The 16036-nt window shown below is 42.7% G+C and overlaps 2 protein-coding genes across 3 annotated transcripts in view; one reads left to right on the top strand and one right to left on the bottom strand.

Annotated features, from left to right (window-relative positions):
• Window positions 1–47: 47 nt before the first annotated feature.
• On the bottom strand, window positions 48–3411 carry ANKRD37 (ankyrin repeat domain 37). 2 transcript variants are annotated; one of them, XM_050792611.1, is made up of 5 exons: window positions 3296–3411; window positions 2956–3108; window positions 1258–1349; window positions 513–716; window positions 48–275 (listed from the first exon to the last, which is right to left on the bottom strand). In XM_050792611.1, coding segments are annotated over exons 1-5 (477 nt in total). In that variant the 5' UTR covers window positions 3323–3411; the 3' UTR covers window positions 48–274. The 2 variants fall into 2 exon arrangements, with proteins under 2 accessions (XP_050648568.1, XP_050648567.1); XM_050792610.1 differs by lacking the exon at window positions 48–275 and having other exon boundaries at window positions 322–716.
• Window positions 3305–16036, top strand: part of LRP2BP (LRP2 binding protein) — a 29661-nt gene continuing 16929 nt past the window's right edge. Inside the window, exon 1 of the mRNA XM_050792603.1 lies at window positions 3305–3393. The gene's annotated coding sequence lies outside the window, so the exon portion shown is untranslated. The remainder of the gene's footprint in view (window positions 3394–16036) is intronic.

Genomic DNA, 16036 nt, shown 5'->3' on the forward strand with positions numbered 1-16036 from the left:
TTAAATTATGACCTTTTTCAAAGGTTGTAAATACAGCACGGAGAATGTATTTTTTAGACATTCCTTTAATAAAACTTAAAAGACAAAGCATACACAACCAGCATGTTATAGGCATGTAAATACATGTGTTCTTAAATGGATCTTCACTTGGAAGAAAGTTTTTCCTCCTTCTCAGAAGGAGTTTAGACACACATATGGTAAAGCCAAAAGCAGGAGCTTATAGATCTGCATGAAATGAGGGCGTTCTTCAGACTTCTTCATGACCCACGTGACATCTGTTTTTAAAAAAACATGCTGACATTAAAAACTTTTTTTAAAAAAATGAGTTTTATCCCCAAACTTCCACCATGCAGGCCCATTTTTGGTCTCTAGACTCATATAACCAATATTAAGATGTTAATGAGAATGAAACACCACTACTAGAAATAAGAGTGTCAGTATTAAATGGAATAATAAATGCTATGCAAATGAGATCAATTGCTGAGGGAGGAGAACAGCTCTGAGTTACTTACCAACACTTCCTTTTCCCACTGATATTTCCTACACTGCCAAAACTTCGCTTCTGTCTGAGCACAGGAACACGATCATTCCTGTCCGAGTGGTCACTTGGTTTTATTGTCTGCATGCATTTAATTGTTGTAAGAAACTTGGCACAGTCTGGAAATCCACATGACCAAGCGAGATCTTCAGCTGTTTGCCCGTTCTTATTACATAAACTGAAAATATGATAAAAATTGAGTTAAATGAAAAACTGAACTTAAGTCTTTTTTTAAATATCTTACACGGGAATTTTGGGCTCATACAAATGTTGACTGCAGAACAGAAGAGGTAAAGGATGCGTAGGGAAATCGCATGTTTGGTCACTATTGTATCCTCAGCAACTAACAGAATCCAGCATAGAGTGGACATTCCAGTTCTGAATGAATGTAAGAATTATTTGATGTTTAATACAGTGTATGAGTACCCAAAGGTAGTCAATGAGGACTACAGAATAGGTTTTCCTAAACTGAAACTGAAGTAGAATACAGTCATAATGAACAAAATTGCACCTCTGATTGCTCAGGATCTGACTTTTTACTGACTCGAACAGAGTATTATTAGACAGCACCAACAACCTAAGTTAACATTTAAATGATTAACACTAAATTATCAATTAGGCAAGCATTATTTTTAAAAGCACATGTAACTAAGGTTTAGGAGTCTGATTAGTTTAATCCAAGGAAACATGAAATGTGAAGCCACTGTTTTCATACTCACTCAATTTGGGCATCACTGGCTACAAGCAGGCTAAGGCACTCCAGGCTTCCAACTTTTGCTGCCTTGTGTAGTGGAGCTTCTCCTAAAACATCCTTAAGGTAAGACAGTACATTTTAGAGTCTCCCAAAAATACTTTTTGTGGAAGATGGTGAGTGACATCTAATATTAGCTATTTAAGGAAGCTAGTTAGAATTGCATTGTACTGGATGGAATCTTTTTTTTTTTTTTTTTGGCAGAGAACACAAACACTTTTCGTGGGTTTATTTTGTTAATATTCATTCTCAGTTCAGGTTTTGGGTTTGTTTTCAGAAATGAGAAGTCTTAAGTCACTTTAAGATTAAGAAGTAATGTGTTTTTGATACATATAAATGTGCATCAACATCTATTCTAATTAAAAACACTATTGATAATTGTTTACAAGTGCAAGATTTCAGGAATGCAGAATTAATTTAAATAGTGGATTATTATAACTTCACCATTCTAGCATATGCTCTGAAATGATTATCATTCATTCCTTTATTTAGATCTTCTAGATACTTTTAGTGATTACATTAGGGATAGCCAACTCCCTGGGCTAATTTGAAACATAGGAATGTACTATGCTTGCATATTCATTTCAGTATGGAACCTTCTGAAAATCTCCTTCTTTGGACTGAATTTTTTACTTCAAGCTTTTCATTTTTTTTCCCTCGGTAAGCTGTAAAAGCTTATTTTTGATAAGTTAGTTTGCTTTTTCATACCGTTTTCATTAATAAAAACGTGTGGCTGGGTGTGGTGGCTCACTCCTGTAATCCCAGCACTTTGGGAGGCAGGCGGATTACCTAAGGTCAGGAGTTCAAGACCAGCCTGGCCAACATGGTGAAACCCCGTCTCTAATAAAATACAAAAATTAGCCAGGCATGGTGGCGTGTGCCTGTAATCCCAGCTACTACAGAGGCTGAGGCAGGAGAAGTTCTTGAACCCAGGAGGCAGAGATTGCAGTGAGCCGAGATTGTGCCATTGCACTCCAGCCTGGGTGACGAGCAAAACTCCGTCTCAAAATAAATAAAAACGTGTAGCCATATCCATATACATTAAAATGTAAGCAAATAAAAAGAGTTCTCCCAGAAAAGTTTACAATTTAAAATTCACCATGTTTCAATATTCAACGGAAGATGAAAACTACATTAAGAAAATTCTTTAGGAAATTAAAATGCTTGTGGACATAGCTCACAAGTATTTGAATTGCTACCGGGAGACTTAGTAATGTAGCAATTACTTCTTTTGAAATAAACTAGATCTGTGCTGTTCAATATGAGTCAATAGCCACTTAAGGCTAGAGTATCTGAAATGTGGCTAGTCTGATTGGAGATATGCTGTCACACCGGATTGTGAAGACACAGAGTAAAAGAAAATGTAAAACATCTAATCAGCAATTGCTTTATGTTGATTACATATTGAACTGATAATAATTTGGACAAATTGGGTCAAATACTAAAATTCCATGTTTATTAATGTGGCTACTTAAAAACTTGAAATTTCTCATGTCCTCACATCAAGACTGGAAAAAAATTTTAAATTACATCTGTGTCTTGCATTCTATTTCTGTTGGACATCGCTGCTATAGAGCTGAAGCAACTCTCGGCGTCTGAGAAATGTTTGTTTGCATCTGGGCTGGAGGGGAGGGCTGTGCACAGCAACAATCAGTTACCTAGTTACCTGTTGGTTGAGGTCAGCGCCCGTTTGCAGCTGCCAGAGAAGAAAGCAAGCAAGGCCGCTTCCTGCGGCTAAGTGGACAGGCGACTGCTCGCAGGGATCCGGGGGTGCGTTGACCGAGGCTCCTGTCTCCAGCAAATGCTTCAGACCATCCACCTGCGGGAAGAGAACAGATCCAGCACCTCTCTCACCTTTGTCCAGTCCCGCGCCCCTCCAGGCTGGAAATCTCCTCGCCCTTCACAACCAGCTCTGACCAGGCGAGACCAGGCAGCGCCCAGTGGTCAGTCCCCGCGTTCCCGAGAAGACGCGTCTGGAAACTTGAGCCTGCAGGACGAAAGCTCACCTCGGGGTTGCAATCCAGCAACAGCATTTCCCGCCTAAGGCAGATGACAAGAGTCTTTGGAAGCGCAGAGCGGTGGGACGCTCGCCGCACCGCGGCAGGTAAGAGTGCGCACGCCGGCCCCAACACGGGAGAATTTAAAGACCGCTGGGACTTGCGGGCCGGCCCTTGGCAGCGGCGCCCCAGCTCCGGTTGCGCCCGAGCAGTCTAATCCCCAACCACCTGGACCCGGTCCAGCTCCGCGGAGGCCGCACGTACACAAACACTGGCACGTGGAGCCCGGCGCCGGGGGCAGGATGGGGCGGGGGCGGGCGCGCGAGGCCATCCGCCGATTGGCCAGCTGCGGATGCGCCAGGCCCTCCCACCTCGGGGCGGGGCCCGCGGCCGCCGCACGGAGCCTCAGCGCGCGTGCGCAGGGTAAGTCAGTGGGCGGGGACGGACGGGAGGCCTGGCGGGAGGGGTGCCGCGGCCGCCATGAGGCGCGCTGAGTTTGACACGTCTCCTGGTAGCGCGCCCGCCCTTTAATCCTTCCGGAGAAGCGGGAGTTTCGGCCGCAGGTTTTGGCTCTGCCGGCGCGCACGTAACCAGGAAACAGGGAGCCGCACGCAGCTCCCCGTCGACGCCGCGCTCAGAAGCCGCTGTGCACGGCGCTGCTGCCGCCCCGGCGCCGGGGAATGCGAGTTCCTTTATCTCGCGCGCCGTCGCCCGCTTCCCAACCCGGGGCGTGAAGGCAGGGACTGCGAGCGCGAATTCGAGGGGATGGCCGTCCCGAGCGGCAACGACCGAGCCCGGCCCCCGCAGGGGTCCTTGTGGAGGAGCCCCCGGGGAGAGGCCGCAGCACGCTGTGGCCGTCACGCCGGTCCACGCCGGGCTCTCCTCACGGGAGAGCGGCCCCGGCCGCGTGCGATTCGGACCCGCGGGGCTGGGGATGGCGCCCTCCTGCGCCGCGGGTGCTGCCGGGCGTGCGTCGCTGCTTTGGTAGAACAGACCTGACTTCCGATGGCTGCCGTTGACGTCAGAGCTGCTCCCTAGACTCTCCCTAAGCGCCTTTCCAGAAGGATCTGCGTAGACACCAAAGCTCCAGCCTAGTGGTTTCTTTTCCCCTACACTTTTAGTGATTCCCTTGTGTTGATGCCTTTGAAAGCACGGAGGAATAAATACGTTTGTTATTGTGCTGTTAGAAGACAAGCTCATGCTTGTCCTCTAAAGATAAGTGGTCTTTTCATTCTAATTTTTGTTTTGTAGTAAGAGCCATAAAATTTGCAATCGCAAGTTTATGTTGTTAGTTACCCAAGGGGTGGTTTTAAGCATTTTTACTCATATGAATGTTTGAACATAAATGTGTGTTCAAACATAGAATCATTCTTACATTAGGTATTTTTAATACTTAAACTATTCGCAATACCTTTTAATGATGTTTAAAGAATGGCAGTGCAGAGATTACTGTCAGAGAGTTGTGATCACGTGTCCATATTGCCAATTTCCCTTTTGTTTAAATTCAGTAAACATTCCTTTTTAAAACACATGCATTGAAGCTTCAGGTTTGCACAGAAGTTCATTTTCAGGAATTCCCTTCAAAGAGTATCAGACACGTTCTTAGAGTTTTGAACATAAATATTGCAGTTAGCATATGTAATGGGATATTTGTGTGGTGAAAGTGCCTCCATATTTCATATCTTTTCTTTGAAACAAGATTTCTGTTCAGTATGCATTAAGTCTGGTAGTTATATTTTAACTGCCTGTTACATATGTAAATTTCATAAGGAAAGGAAATTTTGGGAGTCGTTAACAACTTTTCTCCCTTTAATCACAGCGTACTTGTCCATAGCTCACATTGTTTTCAGAAAAAATAGTTATATCTCAGCTGGATATCTGACTTATCCTTAGTAATGGGCCTGAACAAAGCTTATAATGCAGGAAAACAGGATAAGTACATTTGGGGGACAATATCTTACTGGCAAGTAACTGGAGTTTCACCAGGCGTGTAGCAGGTGGGATCAGTATTCTAAAAAGGAAGATGATCTAAGATGCATATTCAGTAGGTGTTCTCCTAAGCAGTGCTAATTCTGCGTGTTTTAATTGCTGGTAGATGTGTTTCCAGAACGAGGATGCCATTTACAGCGAGTGTTAAAAAAAAAAAAAAAATGTTGGATGATGAGTAAGTGACCAAATAAATGAGAGGTGTGTGGGCCGAATCTTGAGGGTAGGAGTTTGCTAAGTAGTCCAGGAAGGGAAGAGTATTTCTAAGAAGTGTAAAATATCTTCCAGTATTGAGAGCACTGTATGTGGTTCAGTCTGGGGGCAGTGTGTAGTCCACATACAGCAGTGATGTGAAATAGAGAGAGGCTGACAAATGAGAAAGTATTAACCACTAACGTCTATTCCAGTTTGTTATATTACAAGTTGATATTAATTGAGCACTTGTGCCTCAAAACTAATGCTCATAGGTATTATCTGCATTTTACAGAAGAGGAAATTGAGGCTTAGGGAGGTCCATTAACTTGTCATGTTTATTAGGAGGTAAACCAGGGATTTGAACTCAGTTTGACTCCAGACCCCACATTCTTGTCGTATCTATGTGTTTTAAATAATTTTGGTCACCTCTGGTAAATTCAGGCTACTAAGATTGGTTTCTTTAATGCAAACTAAAGTTTTTTTTTTTTTTCTTTTCTCTCCTCTGAAACACAGTCTCGCTCTGTTGCCCAGACTGGAGTGCAGTGGCGTGATTTCAGCTCACTGCTACCCTCCATCTCCCCGGGTTCAAGCGATTCTCGTGCCTCAGCCACCCAAGTAGCTGGACTTACTGCTGTGCACCACCACACCCAGCTAATTTTTGTATTTTTAGTAGAGACGGGGTTTCACTATGTTGCCCAGGCTGGTCTCAAACGCCTAACCTCCAGTGATCCACCTGCTTTGGCCTTCCAAAGTGTTGGGATTACAGGCGTGAGCCACCACGCCTGGCCACGAAAGAGTCTTCACAGAAAATCATTATAATCCATAGAAAAACAACTCTTTTATTTAATATTGACTGTTAGTGTAGCCTTGTTCCTGGCATTGAATCTCCCACAATACTAAACCTAGTACTTCCTATTCAAGTAATTACTCTTGAGGGCCGGGCGCGGTGGCTCACGCCTGTAATCCCAGCATTTTGGGAGGCTGAGGCAGGTGAATCGCCTGAGGTCAGCAGTTCGAGACCAGCATGGCCAACATGGTGAAACCCTGGTCTCTACTAAAAATACAAAAAATTAGCTGGGTGTGGTGGCGGGCGCCTGTAATCCCAGCTACTCAGGAGGCTAAGTAGAGAATCACTTGAACCTGGGAGGCGGAGGTTGCAGTGAGCTGAGATCACACCACTGCACTCCAGCCTGGGTGAAAGAGCAAGACTTCATCTCAAAAAAAAAGAAAAGTAACTACTCTTGAATAAGTGAATTGTGCCAGGTGAAAATTATTAAAAGTAGTTGCTGGAACCGATAAGCTAATTTTGTCTATTTCCTGCTTGCAGTGGTTTTCCTGTTAAACACTGGAAAACGTTACCAAAAGGCACAGTATTGAAAGGAGGAGTAATTGACAATACCTAATTCCTACTTGCCACTATTTTAAAACATTAATTGGATTGTGTACGTGTAGTAATGCCATAGAAAACTTTAGCTCTAAAGCACGTGAAATAATGTAAAGTAAAACTAAAAATCTCGCCAGATGCAGTGGCTCACGCCTGTAATCCCAACACTTTGGGAGGCTTGAGGCAGGCAGATCGCTCGTGGCCAGGAATTCGAGATCAGCCTGGCCTACATGGTGAAACCGTCTCTACTAAAAATACAAAAAGTAGCCAGGTATGTGGTACGTGCCTGTAATGCCAGCTACTTGAGAGGCTGAGGTGGGAGAATCACTTGAACCCAGGAGGCAGAGGTTGCAGTGAGCCGAGATTGTGCCACTGCACTCCAGCCTGGGTGACAGAGCGAGGCCTCATCTCCAAAAATACTGAAAACTAAAAATCCCAGTAGCTGGCCTGGTTTCACATGTATTTTTTAAATCCCTTGAGAAGATCATAACTGTCATGCGCGTCCGTGTGACGTGACCACCAAACAGGCTTTGTGTGAGCAGTAAAGCTTTTTAATCACCTGGGTGCAGGCGGGCTGAGTCCCGGAAAGAGTCAGCGAGGGTAGGTAAGGGTGGGGCCGTTTTATAGAATTTGGGTAGGTAAAGGAAAATGACAGTCAAAGGGGGGTTGTTCTCTAGCAGGCAGGAGTGGGGGTCACAAGGTGCTCAGTGGGGGAGCTTTTTGAGCCAGTATGAGCCAGGAAAGGGGATTTCACAAGATAATGTCATCGCTTAAGGCAAGGACCGGCCATTTTCACTTCTTTTGTGGTGGAATGTCATCGGTTAAGGTGGGGCAGGGCATTTTCACTTCTTTTGTGATTTTTCAGTTATTTCAGGCCATCTGGGCATATATGTGCAAGTCACAGGGGATGCGATGGCTTGGCTTGGGCTCAGAGGCCTGAGAGTAACACCGAAGCATTGAAGTAATACGCATCAAGCATTTCCGAATATGATGTCTTAATTGTTTATTGCCAGCCAGGCGCCCATGGTATATCAGTGTTGACCAGTCCACTGGGTCTTAGAGGTAACAATATTTTTATTAATAATGATATTATGGCAATAATACTTCTATCGTTCATACACTGAAAGTGATACTATCATTCCAAATGTGACAGCTTTTCAAAGACAGAAGCTTATAGCCAGATCTGGAATTTCAATAGATTTTTATTTTAAACTTTTTTTAAAACATCGACAGATTTAAATGAATTAATTAATCAAATATAATTCTGTCCTTCATTGGCCACTGTCAAGAAATCCATGGCCCTAATGATTGTAAAAACGGAAGGATTTCCCACAAATTCTTCTTCCTCTTTAACATAAATTCTTCCAGCCTTGATAACTCAAACTTCTTGGGGAAGGTGATAAATTGTATAGTTATTCTAAACAACTGCTGCAACAAGACATTGTGGCAAAATGAAAAGACAAAGTATAGTTATCCTCTTTTGATGATGTTTACTTTCCTGAGAGCCTGTAATCGAAAGGGATCCAGTGGTCTCAATGGTTTAAAAAAAAAAAAAAGTGTCCCCTTCTTCACTGTTGTGATAAGAACTTGGACAACTTGAAAGGTATTTCATATTTTTGTTATTTCTGCTCCTGGTTATATATTCTTTCAATGAAATGTGGAAATTACATATGATAAATTTATAGAATTACATGAAGTAGAGAAAAAGGTAGAACGTTAGTCCTTAATATTAAACCGATCGATGGAGGCAACCAGGTTTATTGTTGGAGAGGGAAGTTACAGATAAGTAGAGAAGGCTAAAATGAGCCATGTAGTAATGCATATGTCCAAAATGTCATTAAGAATTCATAGTTAGCTTAATATAGATTCAGATGGAGAGAAGCAGAAATAATTATAGATGTGTGTGTATACATGGGTTATACATATACATATGTTCTAGCTCTGCCTGCTGTGAGAGGACCTAAAGCAGTGACACCCCAGTAAAAATGAACACACCCAGTACCCAGATCTGGGTTTCTAATGCCATTCTCTAGTAAAAGAAACCAGGGCTCCTTGCAGAAATTGCTGATTCTAGGGCTGGGGCAGGGAAAATACAAGCTGAGCCTAGAGCGTCGTGTATACCACAACAAGGAAGAAAATACTCAAAAAGCAGAAGGATGGGGTGTGTCAACGGGACCCAGGAGCCAACCTGAAAGAGCTCCCAGTGGACAAAACTGGAACAAACTCATGTACTATTGGATTATAACTCAATAAATAGTTATCCATGAGTCTATACTGATATAAACAACTGAATGAATAAATAAGTAAATGGGAGATGGGAGACAGAAGACAATGCTTCTTTACAGAAGAATTTCAAATAATGTAGATTTCAAATACTTAATTTCAAATACTTAATGAAGATGAATTCCGCCTCCAATGCCTTCTTGAATGTGGGCTACACATAATGACTTGCTTCCAAAAAATGGAGTATGGGAAGGGGGAAAATAAATAACTTTACAATAGAGAAGCCTATTGGATGCTGCCGTGGCCAGGTAATTGTTAACATCCTCACTGGAAAGTCCTGCTGACGATGTGATGGTTGACACGATGGGATGAGAAGGCCACTTCACCTCTTTGGTATTCTTCCCCAAAACCCATAGCCCAGTCTAATCATGAGTAAAACAGATGAACGTTGATTGAGGACGTTCTATAGGATACACAGCTAGTATTCCTCAAAACTGTCAAGGTTATGAAAAACAAGGAAAGTTTAAGAAACTGCCACAGACCAGAAGAGGCTCAGGAGACATGCTGACTGGTAATAGTGTGGTGACTTGGATGGGATCCTGGCACAGCAAAAGGACTTTAATGGAGAGATCAGTAAAATCCTAATGAAGTATAGAGTTTTAGGTAACTCACGAACCAATGTTGGTTTCTTAGTTGTGGCAGACATACCATAATAATGTCATGTTGACAGTGGGGGAAATTGAGGGGACACTTGGGTGTTTTTGCAACTTTTCTGTACATCTCAAATTGTTGTAAAACATAAAGTGTACTTCAAAAAAGAGGAATTGAGGCCAGTAAAAGCTCTCACAGTGGCAGAGTTCTCATAGCTGTTTGGTCTGCTTATCCAACACACTTCATTTCCTCGTAAGACATGCTGACTGCCCATTGCCCTGACCATTGGAAGGCCATAGGCATTCTCTAGAATGTCAGTCGCTTGGGCTCACACCAGTTGAACTGTATGCTTACCAAGAGTCTGTTTTTCCACACCTGGAAGGATTATTATAAAATGTAATTCAATTAAATACTTTTTCTTTTTTTGAAATGGAGTCTTGCTCTGTCACCCAGGCTGGAGTGCAGTGGCGCCATCTCAGCTCACTGTAACCTCTGCCTCCTAGGTTCAAGCAATTCTTCTGCCTCAGCCTCCCTAGTAGCTGGGACTACAGGCATGTGCCACCACGCCCAGCTAATTTTTTTGTATTTTTAGTATAGACAGGATTTCACCATGTTGGTCAGGCTGGTCTTGAACTCCTGACCTCAAATGATCCGCCTGCCTCGGCCTCTCAAAGTGCTGGGATTACAAGCATGAGCCACCCTGCCCGGCCTCAATTAAATATTATGTAACTGATGAGATATGAGTAAGACATGAGAGCTTGTTTTTAAGAAAATGAATGCTTTCAAAGTCAAGTCACTACGGAAAATTGTTTTGAAGTAGATGAGAATATTAAGTCAACTGTAAAAGATGGGGGAAAGAATTCTGTACTTGGATTGTTTATGGGCATTTTAAAATTTATACTCCATTTTAAAGAAGCCTAATCTGGAATTCTTATGCCCATGATTTATGCAATACAATGCTAAATTCTCACAGTTGAACACTAGTTAAATCACTTCTGGCCCTAAATGAAAAGATTGGGAAATAACTAATTTTTTTACACATTTTGAGTATAAAGTGCAGATGGCATTTTTGGACACTCTTTTATTAATCTCCACTGTCATTCTTGTTTGACCTCCTGCCACTCCCAAGAATGCTAGGTTAGAGGGCTCCGAATGTGTTTACTGTGCAGTCTGTTTCTTTCACTTAAAGAATATAAGGACCGTAGATGAACAGATACTAAGGTTGTCAGAAATTTGTATTACCAGTTGCACCTGCATAAAATTGGATAACTAAAAATGATTTACTTGATGATTTGAGACACTCAAAAGTTTAAAACTCAGTTTTTTTTTTTTTTAATGAAGGTCATTTAAAGTGCCTGGAAAATGTAGAATACTAGATATATACTCTGAATAGAACTTATCTCAGCATCATACATTACATTGTTATTCACTTGTTTTAATTATTATTTTAGGCCAGCACGGTGGCTCACGCCTGTAATCCCAGCACTTTGGGAGGGTGAGGTGGGTGGATCACGAGGTCAGGAGTTCAAGATCAGTTTGGCCAACATAGTGAAACCCGTCTCTACTAAAAAATACAAAAAATTAGCCGGGTGTGCTGGCGTGTGCCTGTCATCCCAGCTACTTGGGAGACTGAGATGGGAGAATCACGTGAACGTGGGAGGTGGAGGTTGCAGTGAACCGAGATTGTGCCATTGTACTCCAGCCTGGGCAACAGTGCGAGACTCCGTCTCAAGCAGGGTGGGGACCTTGTGAGGAATATGGAGCTGCTGTAGGCAAGGACAGATAGCCTTATGGCTGTCCATCTGTGGCCAGTGGTAGTACGTTTATAACTTCACGACAATATTATTACAGAAATTTTGAGAAATAGAGAAGAGAAACGTACAGGTCCACGTCTCTTACTTGCAATTCAAAAATAACATGAAGGTCTGAAACGAAGTATGTTTATAATTCTTAAGGCAGGAAGATCATCTTACCTGCACACACCGGAGACTTTATTTAGTGTTTATTCCATTTTTTGTGAACAATATTACATTTTACTGCAGAAATACAATTATGGCAAAAGGGTGCAATTCTAGAGCATGCCCAGGAGGTTCTGCAGGGGGGGTACACGTGTTATATGTTATTTGTACGTTGTGTGACAATTCCAAAATCCAAACGCGTCTTCATTCGAAAACGTATCTGTTCCCCAGCTTTCAGCTAAGGCATTATACACCTGCACATGATCCACAGTTCAATACAGTGGTTTTTTGTGGGTTGGTTTGTTTTTGAGACTGAGTCTCACCGTTGCCCAGGCTGCAGTGCAGGGGCGCAATCTCAGCTCACTGCAGTCTCTGCCCCTCGTCTCCCGCCTCAGCCTCCCGAGTAGCTGGGATTACAGGTGTGCACCACCACGCCCAGCTAATTTTTGTATTTTTAGTGGAGATGGAGTTTCACTGTGTTGGCCATGCTGGTCCTGAACTCCTGACCTCGTGATCCACCTGCCTCAGTCTCACAAAGTGCTGGGATTACAGGCGTGAGCCACCGCGCCCGGCCTGGGATGATGTTACCATACATGCAGTTTGTCCAGGGACATGGGGAGGTGGGGTGACAAGCAGTGTTAATGGGCCTGCAAAGGAATATTGTATAAAAGATTTATCTGGTTTCTGTTCAATGTGGTTCTCATACTCTAGGACAGAGGTCAATGTAAATTTTGGTTATGACAGATTTTTTTCAGTTCTCTTTGTGACCCTGATTTTGTCCACTCTTTTTATGATTTATGCCACACTTGGATGGTGATGAGCAATTATCACATAGTTTAAGGAATTCTACTCATGTGTTTTACTAGCTGACCTCGGGGGGGTATACCAGCCCAGAGTGTATTTGTAGCTCTAACAGTGTCAGCTCCAGCGAGGACCCGGCAGCCGTAACTGCCAACAAGGTTTTCCCCATTGGGAACAGGACAGATAGACGTGTGGGTCCCACACAAACGGCAGGAAGATTTTGAGCATATCAGTGTTTCTTAGCCTGTTTTATTTGATCACAGAACACATGGTAAATCCGAGAAAAATAAAATCAAAAGCTACTGGACTCTTTCATCCCGTGCTTGCCACAGCTTATCTGGTCCTAAAACACATCCTGTCTTTCCCCACTTTTCCTCTCTTCAGGGCCTGATGGTGTAAATCTGCCACACCCAAAAGGAAGGGCGTGGGGAAAAAGCACTTTTGTTTTAAACACACAAATGGATGTAGCTGGATATGGAGGGGCGGTGCGGGGAGGGCGCGGAGCGGGAAGAACAGAAAGCTACTGCCTGAATCAATATTGTCTTTTGAGATCTCAGTAATAGTTATTCTTTTCTAATTTTTCATCATATATGTGTAGATGGTGTTTCCAATTACTATATGAACACTATAGGGTTTTTAAAAACTCCTATTAGGCAATAGTACTGAAAGGAAAAATAACGGTAAACATGGGGGTTTGAGGGTTTGCCAGGAGGCTTATTTCTCTCTGTTTTCGTGGGCACTAGGAACATGATCTAGTATGACAGGAACTTCAGTGTTGAACCTCAATTTTAAAAGAACTTTAAATACAGTTATTCATTATTTCATTTCAACACTGGATTAGGCCAACTAGTAAGTGTAAAAGAGCCAGTCAGAAGCATCAGCAAATACAATTCAATTAATTAAAAAAACCCAGAAACTTTAAACGCTTGGCCCACTGAAAGTTAAATGGAATGTCTAGGCTCATATTTATATGACATAGTCTAGGGTGCTGTTTTAGTCTGTTCCTCCTTCTATAACAAAATTCCTTAGATTGGGTAATTTATAAACAACCGAAATTGATTTCTCATAGTTCTGGAGGTTGGGAAGTCCCAAAATCAAGGCACTGGCAGTTTCAGTGTCTGGTGAGAGTTCACGGTCTGCTTCCAGGACAGTGCCTTGTTGCGTCCTCACACGGCAGAAGGCAGAATGACAAAAGGGTGAGCTATCTCCCTCTAACCCTTTCCTAAGGGCACAGATCCCATCCTTAAGAGCAGAGCCCTCATGGTCCAGTCACTCCCTGGGGCTCCACCTCTTAATACCATCACCTTAGGGGGTAAAGTTTCAACATGTGAACTTTGGAGGGACACACACTCTAAGCATAGCAGGTACTGTGTCAGGATGAGGACTCAGCATGTAGTTGTACTCATGGGCAACAGTTATTACAGCAAAGGAATACACAACAAGGTTAGCAACAACAACAAAGGCACAGGTGGAATCCGAAGAAACCCACGCCCAGGCTTACGTTCTCTCCCTTCCGTGAGGAAGCACACAGCGCATCCGCCTGTCTCCAGTGGTGAAGAATGCAGGGACCTGTGCGCAGTGTCTGTCCCTGAGGAAGCCCAGGAGAGAAGTTTTTGTCGGGGGCAACTCATGTGGGCGTCCTCTGCCTTGCAGCTACCACAATGACAGAATCCCACAAGGAGAGCAGATACTCACCACAGATCATATTGTTTGTGCAGCAGTTGAAACACAGCAAAACCAGTCTTACCAGTTAGGGGATGGAAGTGCCAAGTTCCTGATGTCGGCCAAATGCCAGCCTTGCCAGCATGCCCTTATAAAGATGGCAGCCTCGGGCCTGCTGTGTTCACTGTTTTCTGCATAGGTACACAACCCACATGACACTACCATACTTAAAACACATTTCGCAGCAGTAGTGTGTTTTTGGAGATGGGGTCTCGCTCTGTCACCCAGGCTGGAGTGCAGTGGCACAATCATAGCTCACTGTAGCCTCAAACTCCTGGGCCCAAAGGATCGTCCCACCTCAGCGTCCTGAGTAGCTGGGACTGTAGGTGTGCACCACCACACCTGGCTAATTTTTTTATTTTTAATTTTTTTGGAAGGACAGGGCCTCACTATGTTGCCCTGCCTTGTCTTGAACTTGTGGCCTCAAGTGATCCTCCCACCTTGATCTCCCAAAGTTCTGGGACTACAGGAATGAACCACCACACCCAGCCTGAATACAATTAGAGGGTTCAGAGCACAAAGTTTAAATGCAAAGTTGCCTATAAAAGATGTAATATACATACTTCAAAACACAACTACTGAGGTGGAAGTATAACAAATGATGAGGGAAGAATGATCTTTTCAACAAACAGGCACTGGGCAAATGGATATCCACACGCAAAAGAATTAATTTGGACCTTTCCCTCATATACAGAATGAACTCAGTGGATCAAAGACCTAAATGTAAGAGTAAATATAAGACTCTTAGAAGAAAACACAGGGGTTAACCTTTGTGACCTTGGATTAGGCAATGGTTTTTTTTAGATGTGACACCTAAAACACAGGCAAGAAAAGAAAAAATAGAAAAACTGGACTGCATTAAAAATAAAAAGGTTTTCAGATCAAAAGAAACTATTAAAAAATCCACACATTGGGAAAAAATTATAAATTATACATCTGGTATGAGACTAGTATGTGGAATATATAAAGAACTATTATAACACAACTGGAAAATGGGCAAAGGCTTTGAATAGACATTTACAAATGCAGATGCAAAATGGGTAAGAAGCACAGGAAAAGATGCTCAACATGATTTTTCATTAGAGAAATGCAAATCAAAACAACAATGAGATGGCACTTCACATCCACTCAGATGGCGATAATAAAGATGGGCAACAAAAGTGTCGGTGAGGATGTAGAACCTTATACATTGTTGGTAGGGATGTGAAATGGTACAGCCCCTTTGAAATACAGATTGGCATTTTCCCAAAATGTCAAACACAGAATTACCATACGACCCAGCAATTCCACTCCTAGGTACGTACCCAAGAGAATTGAAAACATATATCCTCACAAAAACTAGTACACAGATGTTTGTTGCAGCATTATTCATAACAGGCCAAAGCTGCAAACAATACAAGTGCTTATCAACTGATGAACAGATTTTTTAAAAATGTGGTATATCCATATAATGAAATGTTAATCATCCATAAAAGGAATGAAATATTGATACATGCAACAAAGGACATGAATGTTGTAAACATTATGCTAAGTGAAAGAAGCCAGACATAAAAGACCATGTGTTCTATGATTCCATTTATATAGAATATCCAAAATAGGCAAATCCGTAGAGACAGAAAGTGGATTAGCGCTTGCCAGGAATCGAAGGGATGAGAATGGGGAGTGGCTGCCAATGCTACAGGGTTTCTTCTGGATGATGAAAAGGTTTTGGAATTCCATAGTGGTAATGGTTGCACAACTTTGTAATTATGTTAAAAACCTCTGAATTGTACATTTTAAAAGGGTGAATTTTATGGTATGTGAATTATATCTCAATTTGTAATAAGTGTA

This window comes from Macaca thibetana, chromosome 5 (assembly GCF_024542745.1).
Source record: "Macaca thibetana thibetana isolate TM-01 chromosome 5, ASM2454274v1, whole genome shotgun sequence".
Classification (NCBI taxonomy): Eukaryota; Metazoa; Chordata; class Mammalia; order Primates; family Cercopithecidae; genus Macaca; species Macaca thibetana.